Genomic DNA, 17,164 nt, shown 5'->3' with positions numbered 1-17,164 from the left:
GGCGGTTTGGTTGATTGGTGCGGGTGTCCCGGAGATGTTCCCTAGAGCGCTCTGCTCGGAGGCGCCCAGTCTCCCCAATGTAGAGGAGACCGCATCTGGAGCAACAGACACAATAAATGATATTGGTGGATGTGCAGGTAAAACTTTGATGGATGTGGAAGGCTCCTTTAGGGCCTTGGATAGAGGTGAGGGAGGAGGTGTGGGCGCAGGTTTTACAATTCCTGTGGTGGCAGGGGACGGTGCCAGGATGGGAGGGTGGGTTCTAGGGGGACCTGACCAGGTAGCCACGAAGGGAAAGGTCTTTGCGGAAAGCGGAAAGGGGTGGGGAGGGAAATATATCCCTGGTAGTGGGGTCTGTTTGGAGGTGGCGGAAATGTCGGTGGATGATTTGGTTTATGCGAAGGTTGGTAGGGTCGAAGGTGAGCACCAGGGGCGTTCTGTCCTTGTTACAGTTGGAAGGATGGGGTCTGAGGGCGGAGGTGCAGGATGTGGACGAAATGCGTTGGAAGGCATCTTTAACCACGTGCGAAGGGAAATTGCGGTCTCTAAAGAAGGAGGCCATCTGGTGTGTTCTGTGGTGGAACTGGTCCTCCTGGGAGCACATACGGCGGAGACGGAGGAATTGGGAATACGGGATGGCATCTTTGCAGGAGGTGGGGTGGGAAGAGGTGTAATCCAGGTAGCTGTGGGAGTCGGTGGGTTTGTAAAAAAATGCCGGTGTCAAGTCGGTCGTCATTAATGGAGATGGAGAGGTCCAGGAAGGGGAGGGAGGTGTCAGAGATGGTCCAGGTAAATTTAAGGTCAGGGTGGAATGTGTTGGTGAAGTTGATGAATTGCTCAACCTCCTCGCGGGAGCACGAGGTGGCGTCAATGCAGTCATCAGTGTAGCGGAGGAAGAGGTGGGGAGTGGTGCCGGGTTATCCACCTCTCAATTTGCTGAGTTCCAGAATCTACTCCCTCGCCAATCACAGGAACAAGAGTTGATGAATGTGATGCTGGAAAAGCACAGCCGGTCAGGCAGCATCCGAGGAGCGGAAGAATCAGCATTTCAGGCATAAGCCCTTTCAGGTACAATGCTGTGTTCGACATCTCTGTGAAACACCCCACCCACCATTTCCAAGGAATGCTTTCATCCTTTGGGTTTACTTACTCTACGGCTTTCTACAAAATTCGATGGGAAGTCACCACGGGACGGGACAAAATGAGATGCTAGGTCTTGACATCTCCCTTCACAGTCTCTCCGACTGACTTCAACACCCCCGAGATAAAGGGGCAAGGATCCCTTGGGTTTCAGTTTGCAACCATAGGGTGAGACCTCAAAAATGGAGCAGTTTGTTCAATCCTGTGCAATGCTCTTCAGGAAAGATGGCACCACATTGGAGTGAGTGCAGAGGAGATAAACCAGTGGAGGATCAAGACTTCAGTCAGGTGGAGAAAGAGCTGGAAAAGAATTGTTTGAAATAATGAGGGGCTCGGGCAGAATAACTGGAGAGAACGTGTTTCCACCAACTAAAGGATAATGGCCAGAGAACACTAATGTAAGCTTTTGGAAATGAAAACATAGCCAAGGGGGAAACAAGTACGTAGACAGTGAGTGTTTAGGATCTGGAATGCACATCTGAGGGGGTAATGGAAGCAGACTCAAAAATAATGCCCCAAAAGGCAACTAGAAAACGGAGGTGATGAGAAAAAGCAGCAAAGTGGGATTAACTGGATAGCCCTTTCAGAGAGTTAGCATGGACTCCATGGACTAGAGCTAGAGGCCATAGGTTTAGGATGAGAGGGGAAAGATATAAAAGGGATCTGAGGGGCAACTTTTTCCACACAGAGGGTGGTACGGGTATGGAATGAGCTGCCAGAGGAAGTGGTGGAGGCTGGTACAATTACAGCATTTAAGAGGCACTTGGATGGGTATATGAATAGGAAGGGTTTGGAGGGATATGGGTCGGATGCTGGCAGGTGGGACTAGATTGGGATGGGATATCTGGTTGGCATGGACGGGTTGGATCGAAGGGTCTGTTTCTATTCTGTACTAAACTTTCTCTGCTGAATGATTCTACGATTGCTAATCTGGTCAGTGTGCCCTAGCGACGAAAAATGGAATGGGTCTATGCTGCTCCTCACTGCCATTCATCAAATGGTGAAGAGCTTCAAACATGTTGAGAGAGGAGAGCAACTCAAAAGGCACCATCTCCAGGTAGGCAGGAAGACTCATGGGAGGGGTACTCAGACTGGAGGCAGTTTGGGGGAGGCCAGGGAAAGACTGGAAAGGCTCCAGCAGGAGACCTTACCAAAGTTAATGCAGAAGTCAACAGCTGAGAATGAACACAGAGCCTGGGAGCTGATCATTCAGCTGAAAACAACCTGGCGGTAAAAATGTCTTAAGATTCCACAAGCAACCTTGGAGAAAGGGGGCAGGGGATAAGAGCGTGGAGAAAATTAAAGGAATCGGAAGGAAATCTGACCCTCTTTTACACATCCGTTTGTGACTAGGGTGAACACCAGCACACAGAACATCCTGAAATAACTAGAAACATTGATCGCTGCAGCACTCTGTAAAATACAGAGTAGCAGAAGCTTAATTAATTTCTCTAAGACACATATATATGCAGTGCATGCTGCAGTGCTTTTAAATATTTACACATTCTGCACCATCTCTTATCCCAGTCATTAATAGTGAACTGTGTGGAGACCTTTCACAATGCTAATGTCATAATGATGCCAAGAGGCTAAATGGGTTTTAATTTGCCTCCCAAATGCAATAAAGCTTGAAACTAATCTGTTTCTAAAGGCTGCAGAGGGGGTCAGTGAAAATAAAAAGATACTGTATGTGTAATTAAAATAACACTGTACTGGATGGGTGTCCCATTCTCTCATACAAGTCTTCTACTATTGGAAGCCACAATCCTCAGAACTATGACATAACATTTACCGTATTTCCACTATCATCCCAACACCGAGGTGCTTTCTCTTAGTATCTTTCATACAAAATACCACAGACAGTAATCTACAATCTGTATGGAAACATAGACTGAGACATGAACAAAGACACTCTGAGTCAGTACAAACTGGGCTGAGCAAGTTTCAATCATACCAGTGATGAGGTGTTTGGGGCGGGGGAGCGGAAAGGAGCGGTCAAGAGAAGAAGACAATTCACACCCTCAACATATCTCAGAGTACTTTATAATTAATGAAGGATTGCAAAGTAAAGGCACTGTTGTTAAGAGCTGGGTTAAAGTGGTTCAATGCATCGTCAGCAGCAAAGGAAAGGTAAGTGGTTGGTCAGGGCTCGTTGGACGCTGCCTGAACTGCGGTGCTCTTCCAGCACCACTCATCCAGGGAGACTGAAGACCTGTGGGAGGGGTTATCAGGGAGGAGATGACTGGGTTGCAGAGTCCAGGGAAACCCCTCAAGATAAGAAGCATTGGTGAATAAGTAGAAACTTGACCCAGTTTATTAAAGAAGTCAACTGTTTAGAGTTAATGCACAGCCACTAATTTTATCATTTGGTTGAAAGAACTACACTCGGACTCCAAATCTCAATTTAATTTCTAGAGTTAATACATCTGCATTTCCAGAATATAAGGCAGTTTGGGAATTTGACCGTTATATGATAACTATGCTACAGATCTGGGAAGGGACCTGTATATCCTAATCTAGCCACAATAAAAAGGGAAAAGACATCAAATTACCTTAGGGAGTAACTTCCTCATCCCTTCAAAAATCTATCAGCTCTAATAAGGGAACAGAGGGGGAAAGAAAGCAGGAAATTATAGATCAGTTAGCCTAACATCTGTCTCTGGGAAACTTGAAGAAGCCATCATTTAGGAAGGACATAGTAGCAGGACATTTGGAAAATCAGAATGCAATTAAGCAGAACCAGCATGGTTTCAGGAAAAGGAAACTGTGTTTGACACACATACAATTAAAAGCATAGAAGGGGACCAGATGTTATGTATTTGGATTTCCAAAAGCCATTTGATAAGGTGCCATGTCAAAGGCTGCTACACATCAGTTCATAGAATTTGGGGGAACTGTAATGAATGGTATGGATGGAGGATTAGCTAACTAAACACTGTCAGGATTAATGGGTCATTTTCAGGTTGGCCATCTATAACCTGTAGGGTGCCACAAAGTTCAGTGCTGGGACCTCAACTAATTCCAATCTCCGTGGATGAAATGGCTGAAGGGACCATGTGTAATGTGGTCCCATTGATTGAAGCCATAAAGATAGGTGGAAAAGCAAGTTGTGGCAAGGGCACAAAGCAGCATCAAAAGGATACGGAGACGTTAAGTGAGGGAGAAAATAATTTGGGGTAATTGAGAAAAAGGTGAGAGTCTGCACGAAAGAGAAAGTTGAGGGGCTGTGATACGTTTGAATATTCTATTCCAGAGAAAGCTTGATCCTTGGACCTTCAGGACTGAAATACAAATACTTTGGGGGAAATTAAGAATCAGCCAGGAATGTGGGGTAGGAAACAAAAAAAAACAGCCATGAACTTATTGAATGACTGAGTAGGCTGGAAGATGATTTAGCTCGCTCCTGCTTCCGTTTCTCAAACACTGATTTAAACATTTCACCAGAGAGGGGAGAGGAGGAGATAAACTGCGTCACGTCTTGTCACATTTTTCAGGGACATTTCAAAGTGTTTCATTTACAATGAACAGTGGTGACCGATTGTTACCTGGGCAGAGACAGCAGGAATTTTACACGTAGTAAGGCTGCACACGAGACAAATAACCAGTAAATCCCGACTGTTTTGGAGGTTTGCTTGGGACACGGTTGTCGAGCAGGATACAATAGAACTTTGATGCAACAATGCCCTTTAGTTCAGAGATCCCAAAAGAGATGGCAACGAGGGGAATTAAATGTAATTGGTGTACGTATGGGAAGATCAATTATAAAGGTAAGAACATTCCATTGTACCTGAACCCCAATGTCAAGAAGTTAAGAGCGCTGCTACCTTGAAAAAAAAATGAATAGACCGTACTCTTTCCCAGCTTTCACGTTGTACCTGGTCCACTGAATTAACAAGGAAACTTTTCAAGATGTTTGTCCATACTTACAACCTCTTGCTTGGAGGTTGCAGCAATGGTCTTGGGAATTACACCAGGCACAAAGTTTCTAATGAAAGAGACTGAGTATTGGATCCGCAGGGATCAGTGACCTTTGGAGTGCACAGTAACAACAAAGTTAAAAAAGCTGGCCAGCTAATGACAGCACAGCACACAAGGCCCGAGTGTTGCTTTAACCTCCATCGCCAGGAGGAATAGACAGGAACCATGTCATACAACAGTGGCAACAATAGTGAAGACATCTCCAACATACCGTCAAGCAGCCCATCAGACTCTGCTCAAAGGGACGTTGAAACGCGCGTGGGTCACCACACCAGTCAAGAAGCTCGGTTGCAGCGGTCTGGAAGTTTGCAGGGTTCTGTAGATGCTGTAACAAGGAGAGAGAAATTCAGTAAAACCCAAAAGTAAGAGTGAAAATAACATCAAGGCATTAGTTCATACAAAATCTACCAGAGGTACTGACGCCATCATTGGAGGTTTCACACTGACTGAATAGGTCTGTACCATCCGAGTGACAGGATTACATTATTAATGGATTAGAACTCAATTTATGGATTGTACTGGTTCCCAGCAAACCAGGAATAATCAAGATTTTAATTGTAAAATGAACCTATATATTGAGGGGTTTTTTTTTTTTGCTTTCTTTTCTGAACCATCTTGGAGAATAGGAGTCGAGAGAGATACAGCACGGAAACAGACTTTTTGGTCAAACTTGTCCATGCTGACCAGCCATCCCAATCTGACATAGTCTCATTTGCCAATATTTGGCTCCTATCCCTCTAAACCCTTCCTATTCATCCAGATGCCTTTTAAATGTTACAAGTGTACCAGCCTCACCATTTCCTCTGGCAGTTCATTCCATACACACACACACCACCCTCTGCATAAAAAGGGATCCGCCCATTATGTTCCTTCTAAATCTTTCCCCTTTGACCTTAAGCCTATGCCCTCTCGTTTAGGACTTACCTACCCTGGGGAAAAGGGTCTTGGTGATTCACCCTATCCATGCTCATGATTTTATAAACATTGATTAGGTCACCCCTACTCCACAGAAAACAGCCCCAGCCTGTTCAGCCTCTACCCATAGCTCAAACCCTTCAACCCTGGCAACATCCTTGTCAATCTTTTCTGCATCTTTTCAAGTTTAACACATCTTTCCTATAGCAGGGAGACGAGAATTGAACTCAATATTCCAAAAGCGGCCTCATCAATGTCCTGGCCTCATCAATGTCCCATACAGCTGCAACATGACATCCCAATTCCTATACTCAATGTTCTGACCAATGAAGGAAAGTGTGACAAATGCCGAGTAACAGCAAATGGCACCATATTCTCTCAAAACTCCAATCCTTTCCTGAAAGCTCCATATTAAGAGGGCAGCAGTCCAAAGTTAGACCCAGAATTACACTGAAGGCATTCTGCTGACAGTCACAGCCAGGTCACCCGAGGTTCTGAGTTTAAACCAATCAACTATCAATGCAACATATCACCTAAACTTATCAGAATAGAGCTGGGGACTCAATATTGCAATTAAAGGCAACATTTTCGAGTTGATTCTTAAAATATCTGCTGAACAGGAAAATATGCAGAGTAAAGGTCTCTCTACTCTGTTCAACTGAAAGTAGAGCATCTGGTCAGATAACAAGATACTGCTGCGTATTGGAGAAGACAAAATGCTCTCAATACTCAGTCTGTCAGACAGCATCTGAGGGACAGAGTAAGTTAAAACTTCAGACTGACAGGTTCTGATGGAAGGTTGTCAAAACTGAAACTTTCACTTTGTTTCTCGCCCTAAAAGGTGCTGTCCGACTTGATGCGCATTTTCTATGTTTCCTGTTGTCTAGTCACACATGCCTGAATGTGTATACGTACACAGGTATCTCAAGGTAAGACTCATTTGTGACGGTGCTTTCTCAAATAGTAACCTGGCAACACCTGTTCCTGAATCTCATCTGTGAGAATTCCCCTGTAGGGGTAACATACAAGAGCTGAAGTATAATAAATGCAAGGCAATGCATTTTGGAAGATCAAATTCAGGTGCAAATTACACAATAAATGCCCCCACATGTTGTCATTGACATAAAGAGGGATCTGGGTGTACAGGTCTACAGACCCCTGAAAGAGGCAACACAGATAGATAAGGCAGGCATATAGCATGCTTACCTTCACTGGCTTGGGCACTGAATATAAAAGTTGGCAAGTTATGTTACAGCTTCTGGTTGCCACACTACCAGAAGGATGTGGATGCTTCAGAGAGGGTACAGAGAAGGTTTACCAGGATGTTGCCAGGTCTGGAAGGTTTTAGTTATGAGGACAGGTTGGATCAACTTGGATGGTTTCCACTGGAAAGATGGAGGCTGAGGGGCGACCTGATAGAGATTTACAAAATTACGAGAGACATAAGAAGGGTGGATAGTCAGAGGCTTTCCCCTCAGGCTGGAAAGGTCAACTAAGGAAGGACACAGATTCAAGATGGGGGTGGAGGAGTTTAGGGGAGAAGTGGGGAAGATATTTTTCACCCAGAGGATAGCCTGTTTCTGGAATGCACTGCCAGTGGAGGTGGTGAAACAGGTTAAGGTTAGCAAGGTTAAGGTGTGACCTGATAGATGTGTGAACAGGAGGCAAGCAGAGTGATAGAAACCATGCATCGACAATAAACAGTGGTCTAAGGCAGGCCAAGGAATCAGCGCAGACCTGGTGGACCGAAGGACCTGTGCTGTATCGATCTTTGTTCTAATAACACTTTATATCATTAAAAAAATTAAACGTCAAAATCCTGTTTAAATCATTGCATCAACAGAATATGCCAAACAAACATTCTCCAAGCATCCCTTTGCAAGTCTGTAATCTCAAAATCCAATTTGGAGCCATCTGTAAAGTCTGTGACAAAGCAGGTTAAAACCCACAATGGTGCAGCACTAACATGGTCACCTGCAGTGTGCGCACAAAGTTCTGGCCCCTTTCAACACTGCCCTGCAGCTGACAAAGATTCTTACACTTCCAACAAGTGAAACGAGATCAAATAAAGGCTTCTTTGTGTACTCGGCTTGCTGAGGTCTGGATTGGAACTTTAATCTTGAGTAGAGAGTTGGAGAACGCGGTGTTCCTTGGAGATAATAGCGAAAGAACTTGGTCTGTGTTCAATTTCTACACCCCAAACAGATTTTGGGAATTCTTGAAGGAAACCTCAATAGTTTCACACACGATTTCAACAAGAATGAGTGCAGGGGTAAAACGTCCTGAAGTTAAGTGCCTTGCAATCCTGCAATTCAACACCATCTACTGAAAATGAGCGGCAATAGGGTGAACAACAAGTCAAAAAATAACATTTTTAAAATGTGGACGCTGGGTTTTATAGGATTTCAAACAGCCGGTTTTTAATCCAGTGGTTAGACCTCAGCTGGAATTTTGCATTTAACTCTTGACAAAAGCGCTCTTGGGGCTTTGATAAGGATTAAGGCAAGGGAGATTATTGTTTAGCCACACTTCAGTGCCACTGAGGCAAAATCCTGGGATTCACTCCTGAACTAGGGAACATGCACTCCAGCAGTTTGAGAAGGCAGCCAACCACAAACTTCATGTGAGCCTAAATTAGAGATGGGCAATAAATGTTGGCCCAGCCAGTGATGCCCACATCCCAAAGAATGATACCAAGAGGAGGAATTTTCAATATGTGGGAAAACTGGCTAGGTTATAATTGTTTTCCTTCCAAAAGGAGTTGGTAATGGAGGGAATGAGCAGAAAGGTCGGAATTGGGTGAGATTTTGTTGAGTGAACACAGTAGCATTGAAAAGAGTAGGCCATTCAGCCCATCAAACCTGCTCTGCCATTCAAGATAATCATGAATCGATCCTCTATCTCAATTCCATTATCCTGCTCTCTTGCTGGACCCATCCTTTTGACACCTGCATTGTCTAGAAATCTATTCATTTCTTGCTTATATTTAGTAATTTAGCCTCCAGAATCTCGTGTGGTAGAGAATTCTACAGTTCAACTGCTCTTTGAGTGAAGAAGCTTCTCATCACAGTCCCAATAAATGAGGAGAGGCTATTTCCACTGGCAGCATTGTGGTGAACCAAAGGACACAGCTTCAGACTTTGACTGAAACCCTTCCCATGTTTTGAAACACATAAGGCAGTAAGACCATGCAATTACATCAGGTTTCTCTGTTTAGTTTTTGCTGCAACAGGTCAATATGCTGTTGGCAAAGACTGTTGCTTAAGGACTGCCAGCTGCCTTAGACACCATAACCACCTGATGAAGGAACAGCGCTCTGAAAGCTAGTGCTTCCAAATAAACCTGTTGGACTATAACCTGGTGTTGTGAGATTTTTAACTGGCATCAAGGGTGACTTGATGAAAGGTCTCGGCCACTCTTACCACCTGCTGTGGGTCTGCCTGATTGAAAGGCTAATTTTCAACCGCTTTTTGGTCAAGTTATGAGCAAGCTTACCTTGGCCATCAAGTCCTGAGTTGAACTTCTGGTTAAGAGACACAGATGCTACCCTGTGACACAAGGACCCCACTGCAAAAATTGATGATACGTGGCAAAGGCATTAGAGGGAAAATGTGGAAGTCATCCCTGTGCTGTGATAATTTGGAATGCACTGCTGGAAAAGGCAGGGAGAGCAGCTTTTTTTAGTCACTATCCACGGGATAACTGTATACACTCGGAAAAGACAGACAGGCAAGATGGGCTGTATCTTCCATGCTGCAGGTTTCAGGACTCTATGCTCCTACTAATTGTGAAGATCACTGTGGGGAAGATTCCCCTTGTCCCTTTCTGAGAAAGGAATGGGATCCTGATTTCCTTGCACCATACATCAGGATGTGGCCATCACATTGACTACCCATCCATAAACCGGCTTTGATAAGGTGGGGGCTGATGAGCTACCTTGCTATGTCATAGTCAGAGAGATAAATGCCATGGAAACAGACCCTTCAGCCCAACTCATCCATGCCGAACAGGTTTCCCAAGCTGAACTAATCCCATTCGCCTGCATTTGACCATATCACTCAAAATCTTTCCTACCTGTGCAACCTGTCTGAGTGTCTTTTAAATGATGTAATTGTTCTCCCCTCTACCATTTTCTCTGGTAGCTCATTCCATATAGACACCACCCTCTTGTGTGAAAAGTTGACCCTAAAGTCACTTTTCAATCTTTACCCCTCGTGTTAAAAAGATGCCTCTAGTTCTGGACTCCCCCACCCGAGGGAAAAGACCTTGGCTATTCGCCCTATCCACGCCCCTCATGATTTTATAAACCTCTATAAGGTCACCCCTCAGCCTCTGACGCTCTAAGGAACAGAAGTCCCAGTCTCTCCCAAGCCTTCCAGTTTTGGTAACATCCTTGTAAATCTTTTTTGCACTCTTTCAAGTTTAATAACATCCTTCTTAGAGCAGCACGACCAGAACTTTACACAGTACTCCAGAAGTGGGCTCACTAAAGTCCTGGCCAGGTCATTTCAGGCAGCAGTGAAAAGGAAAACACGGAGGCCAGACCAGGGTGAAGAAGGCAGATTTCTTTATCTATAGATATGTTCTAATCACTTCTGGGGCAGGTAGGACTTGAACCCAAACCAAAACCAGGTGGATTTTCACAACAATCCAACTGTTCAATTGTCATCATGATTGAGGTAAGCTTTTCAATTGCATATATAATTCATAATTTGCATTTTATACCCCCCAGCTGCCTGCATGGGACTTGAACACATTGTCTCCAGAGATAAGCCCCCTACCTCTGGATTACCACTCAGTAATGCAACCACTATTCCAGACTCGAGAGCATGGCCAGCACCACAGTGTTACTGAGTGGATAAAGGTTCTGGTGGTAGATTGAGCACATTTATAATTTTTATGCAGTTTGCTAGTTGGTACACAGTGGAAAGGGAACAGAAACAGAGGAGACATAAAAGCTGCTCAGCATCAAGCAGGTTAAGGAGGGTTATTGCTCCTTCATCACTTTGTTCCTTTAAATTCCAATGAGGTTGTGTGTCTGAGCAAAGCATTTCAATAATCGCAGGTAGGTGACAGATTGGATTTCCTTTATTGGCTTCAACCTTTTATTTCTCAGCGTGTGACCCAGATAACTATCTTTCTTAAAACAACTGTCCGTTTTGATGCACTGCCCTGCTCCTTAATCTTGCCCTCTTGCTCATCCCTCTGTCCTCTGAAGATTATCTCACATAACCTGCAGCAATCTTTGACAAACACCCAAGCCCTTACTTTCATCTCCCTGACACTGAGGTCTGTGACCTGAATGGCTGAGGGTACAGCTTTCTCACTGAATCTAATCCTGACTATATTTACAATCTTTCATTGCTGCTTAGAACAGATAGGGACATGAGAACTCGTAAGGTCAGAGACACTCCTCCAGAGACGGGGAATCATTCTCTGAACAGGGGACTCGGTAAGCAGAGCACATCGAAAACAAAGTCCAGATTCTTTCCCGGGCAATTTTGCTAGCCTCCAGCTAACCAATATGAATTCCATACAAAAAACAAAGGGAAAACAGGAAGGGTCACTCATCCCAAAACATTAACTCTGATTGCTCTCTACAAACGCTGCCTGCCAGACCTGCTGGGTTTTTCTAACAACTTCTGTTTTACAGCATCTCGCAGTTCCCTCAGTTTTGAGAAGGCAAATTCCATGGCTGTCTTGCAGATTAAATGTTGAAACTTTAAAAAAAAAATTAAATTCAAATCTTTGGATTCAGAGCACACAAACCTGAGACATCAAGGGTATGCACTAGGCTCTGTTACAGCTCCGCTGGTAACGTTCGTGCCTCAGCGTGGCAAGATTCTGAGTTCAAGTCCCAATCCAGGACTCGATCCCCAAAAATCAAGAGAAGGCAACAGGAGGGGAACCTTTCCGATGTGATGTTAAGAATATGGACTTTGCTCACACCTGATGGATGTGAAATATCCCAAGTCACTGGTTTGAAGAGGAGCAGGGGAGTGCTTCCTGGTGTACTAGCCAATATATATCTTTTAGGTGACATCACAAGAACAGATCAGCTGATCATTACCACACTCCTGTTTGGGGGGAGCTTACTGTGTGCAAACTGACAGCAGCATTTCTGACCTTACAAGGTGTACTTTATTAATTGTTAAGTGGTTTGAGGTGTCAGACAATTTGGTTTTGCTTTGATGCAGACTGCATCTCCTCATGTAGATGATAGTTATTCACACCAGCCTTTCAATTAGAGAAATTAACTTTACTGTCCAGTGCATTCAATGGGGCTGGGGCTCAAATTAATTTTAATAAGAGAAAATTTGCCTAATTTGCAGCTGGAGGACTGAGCTTTGGAGCAGAAAATATTCAGCACAGTAAGGCTGGAAAAACTAATGGAAGGATCCAAATAAAACTATTGCTGTAGAGAACAGGTGGAACACTGATTGTAATTAAAGTGAATTACAAAGGGCTGTGTCATACATAGATATATCATGGTAGACTCCCTACAGCGTAGAAGCAGGTTATTTGGCAACTGAGTCCACACCAACCCCCTGAAGAGCATCCCACCCAGACACATCCCCTACTGTATCCCTGCAAACCAAGGCTATTCCACCCTGGACTACAAATCCCTGGACATTATGGGCAATTTAGCCTGGCCAATCCACCTAGCCTGTGCGCCTTTGGACTGCGGAAGGAAACCGGAGCACCCGGAGGAAACCAGTGCAGACACAGGGAGAATGTACAAACTCCACACAGACAGTCGCCCGAGGCTGGAATTGAACCCAGGTCCCTGGTGCCGTGAGACAGCAATGTGTTTATCCTTCAAGAAGTGAACGAACCTTTAAAGTTCTTCGAATATCTAATCATTGGAGGTGGTAGGGGAAGGGAGATCACACTGTTATGGTAATACTGCTTGCTTCTATCTTTATTCTTATATGTAGTGAATGTTGCTTTTGCTTAAAAATGTGAAATTTTATGATGTGGGGCTGTTGGTCGATTGCTAAAGATCTGCTAAAAAAATCAACAAGATTGGAACAAATAATAGTCAGAAAAAACAAGTCTTTATGCCATGCATCAGAAAGAACAAGGTGAGGAAGAAACCATTGCTAATGAATGTATATTAGCATTGATATGAAGCACTTCCTATTAGATCAGCTGCCTTGGTGCTATTGTAAATGTCAAGTCTTGCCTGAAAGACGTGAATCTCCAAGCTGATGTGTACAGGATCTCCTGTTTAACTGGCAGCTGTTCTGTCTAGGCAATAATAGGTCTCACTGGGCACTGAAGTATAATGGAGAAAATGAGACAATACTCTCAATGACTTCTTTCATACGAGGGGGTGGCGGGTGACTGTATACTCAATGTTTCTTAAAAGACAGCACATTGACGGTGAGTTTGTGCAGAGGGACAGGATGCCACTCTGAAGATGGCAGCAGTGGCTGTGGCACGTACAACTCCTCACATGAGAGAGAGAGCTGTGATGTTGTTGGTGCTGTGGTGCGACACGCCGTCATCCTTCTCTAACGAAGAGGCTGCACCCTGGAATTCTCTTCTCACTGCACACGAGCGGTCAACCAAGAGTTTGTTGGCCACTTAACAACCATTCTCAACCGCGAGTGAAACCAGCCCAGTCTGGGGAAATGAACACAAATTAACCTTTCCGACGCCAGAATGGCAAGGGGACCTTGAATTCCCAATTTCAAAATTAAATGGGGCCAATTTAGTCGGGATGCTCGAATTGCTGTTAACATGCTTAGCTTACAAAAGCAGAAGATGAAAGCGGAGCTCAGAATCTCTGAATCATTGCTGGCATATTAGTGTGGTGCCAGCAACACTGCCTGCTGAGCTGACCTGGTAGTATCTTCACTACTAACAAGACACATGGGGCCAGGGTGTGTGTGTGTGCAGAGAGCACGCCTAGGTTTGGATGGAGCACTCTCTGAGAGGAAGTCACTCATTATTTCAGGCGCTCTGGTTAGTTCCGGAGCTCCCAATCCGCTCCGAACAATGCAGTCGGATTCTCCCCTTATTCCTCAGTCTCTCGGCTCGCTGCCTTTTCAACAGGGAGGTGGGGGTGGCAGTCTTTGCAGGAGTGATGTCCCCCCCCCCCCCCAGGGACCCAGCTCAAATGAATGTCAGCTGCCTGCTCCCTCTCCAGCAGTAACAGTGCAGCTTCTGTAGCACAGCTCGTTTCTGCAGAGCAGCAAAGCGACAAGGAAATTTAAAAAAAAACACAATCCTGCCCGCACGAGTCACACACAACAACAAAAAAACTACATGCAAATGTCTAGATAGCAAGGACGCTCGCGATAATGAGGTGGCCTGTTCAAAAGAACACTTAATCAGAGATCAAGGTCATGCCCCATACATCCTACATGGTTTGCTTAATGGGAATAAATGGGTAAACAGAGCTTGCTCGTCAGTTGGGTGTTCCTAATGAAAGACAATACATAACGGATATTAATATGCACGGCCGTCTCTGTTTCAACACTTAACAATTGTGCTTGGAATTGCACAGTACAAGGCAAAGAAAGTTCAGAGCAGCTACATTGGTTAACACCACCAATAAACGATAAGGCACATATATGGAGAAAGAATGTGCTCCAGTTTAGCTTCCTGACTGCTGACCTGTTGGCAGTTCCAATATTGTAAGAAGTCAGGAAGGATTATCCAATATATTTCCTCATTCCAATTTATTTTTGGAAAACATCCGTTCCTGTGCTCAGGGGGGCACTGGCTAGGTCAGCATCTGTTGCCCATCCCTAATTACCCGTAACAGGGTGAAGCCTGTGGTGAAAGGGTTGATCTGACGTTTATTTTTATGTGCAGCTACTGAGGATGTGAACACTGAGCTGTAACAGAGGTGTCCAGCACACAAACAGACCCTTCAGTCCAACCCGTCCATGCCGACCAGATATCCCAACCCAATCTAGTCCCACCTGCCAGCACCCGGCCCATATCCCTCCAAACCCTTCCTATTCACATACCCACTCAGATGACTTTCAAATGTTGCAATTGTACCAGCCCCCACCACTTCCTCTGGCAGCTCATTCCATACACGCACCACCATCTGCATGAAAAGATTGCCCCTTAGGTCCCTTTTATATCTTTCCCCTCTCACCCTAAACCTATGCCCTCTAGTTCTGGACTCCCCGACCCCAGGGAAAAGACCTTGTCTATTTACCCTATCCATACTCATGATTTTGTAAACCTCTATAAGGTCACCCCTCAGCCTCCGATGCTCTAGGGAAAACAGCACCAGCCTGTTCAAACTGTCCCTATAGCTCAAATCCTCCAACCCTGGCAACATCCTTATAAATCTTTTCTGAACCCTTTCAAGTTTCACAACATCTTTCCGATAGGAAGGAGACCAGAATTGCACGCAATATTCCAAAGGTGGCCTAACCAATGTCCTGTACAGCCGCAACATGACCTCCCAATACCTAAACTCAATACTCTGACCAATAAAGGAAAGCATACCAAACGCCTTCTTCACTATCCTATCTACCTGCGACTCCACTTTCAAGGAGCTATGAACCTGCACTCCAAGGTCTCTTTGTTCAGCAACACTCCCTAGGACCTTACCATTAAGTGTATAAGTCCTGCTAAAATTTGCTTTCCCAAAATGCAGCACCTCACATTTATCTGAATTAAACTCCACCTGCCAGCTCTCAGCCCATTGGCCCATCTGATCATGATCCCATTGTAATCTGAGGTAACCCTCTTCGCTGTCCACTACACCTCCAATTTTGGTGTCACCTGCAAACTTAGTAACTATACCAGTTCTGCTCATATCCAAATCATTTATATAAATGACAAGTAGTAGAGGACCCAGCACTGATCCTTGTGGCACTCCACTGGTCACAGGTCTCCAGTCTGAAAAACAACCCTCCACCACCACCCTCGGTCTTCTATCTTTGAGCCAGTTCTGTATCCAAATGGCTAGTTCTCCCTGTATTCCATGAGATCTAATGTTGCTAACCAGTATCCCATGGGGAACCTTGTTGAACACCTTATTGAGCTCCAAATAGATCACATCTACTGCTCTGCCCTCATCAATCCTCTTTAGTACTTCTTCAAAAAGCTCAAATCAAGTTTGTGAGACTTGACTTCCCATGCACATGATGTGGATCAGGAACCTGTTGAGGTCCAGGAGATGTCCTCTCTGAATAGCCCTTGGATGCAGCAGTGTTTAGCAAGAGCCTGTTGACGTTTACTCACGAGGGGTATAGGCCTGTGTTTGCCATGCGGTAGCAGTGGAGACCAGACCTAAGGGACTGGAGACTAGCAGCACAGAGTGCTCAAAGTGAAGCCCAGTGATAGGACAGTCCGATCCTAGGAGCTGAGAGGAAAAACTCCAAGTCCAGTATCTATAGGGGGCAGGGGGTGAAGAACATCAAGTCCCACTTAGGCCTTGGGTTACAGAGCGGGAAAATCTGTGCAATACCGACAGAGCATGGGATGGGAAAGTGCCAAGGCAGTAAGCACATCAATCCACGAATTAATCAGCCGTGGTAAATCAGTGCAGCCCCTCAGGAGATCTTCACAGGTTTTGGGGGTGGGGGAAGGAGGAGGACACCTTAAGAAGCTGCAAAGGACAGACAGCGTATGGGGGACTGAGCACGGTTAACACCTGGAAGGGACCCCACCAGCAGGAACTGGGTCCAGCCACCGTTACACATGGGCACGAGTGCCAGCAGGGATATCATTCCGCAGCCATTTCTGGCAGAAGTCAGAAAATATCCAGGAGCAAGACAAATTCTTTCTGGGGGACATAGCTGGACACAAGAGGCTTTTGGTTCTCCTGGCCTCACAGGCCCACAAGACAGCCAAGGAACGGCATCAATATTCCAACATTCTTTCCTTTTGTGAATAGCCCATTGTGAAGTGAGTTTGTACAATAAGAAACCACTCAAAGGCAGCACAAACTCCACATGAAACAGCCTCTTTCTGTGCTGGAGACCTCGATGGTTCTATTAGCAAGAGTGAGAGGGAGGGAGGAAGAGAGAGAGGAGAGAGGAAGGGAGGGAAAGAGAGAGAGAGAGAAGCAGCTGGCAATGTGTGTGGAAGAATTGGGAGGGGAGAAGAGGAGATTCACTGAGCTTTGTGTCACTCTGGAATATGGAGAGATTTG

The 17,164-nt window shown here is 45.1% G+C and overlaps 1 protein-coding gene across 16 annotated transcripts in view; it reads right to left on the bottom strand.

The window, feature by feature from the left end:
* Positions 1-17,164, bottom strand: part of zmiz1a (zinc finger, MIZ-type containing 1a) — a 320,345-nt gene that overhangs the window by 183,471 nt on the left and 119,710 nt on the right. For all 16 annotated transcript variants that reach the window (XM_072583401.1, XM_072583416.1, XM_072583409.1 and 13 more), the window contains exon 3: positions 5,330-5,443. In XM_072583401.1, the coding sequence (XP_072439502.1) occupies positions 5,330-5,443 (114 nt within the window). The remainder of the gene's footprint in view (positions 1-5,329; positions 5,444-17,164) is intronic.

This window comes from Chiloscyllium punctatum, chromosome 13 (genome assembly GCF_047496795.1).
Source record: "Chiloscyllium punctatum isolate Juve2018m chromosome 13, sChiPun1.3, whole genome shotgun sequence".
NCBI classification, from domain to species: Eukaryota; Metazoa; Chordata; class Chondrichthyes; order Orectolobiformes; family Hemiscylliidae; genus Chiloscyllium; species Chiloscyllium punctatum.
Note: the sequence above shows the minus strand (reverse complement) of the source record. Positions and strands in the feature narration are given on the sequence as shown.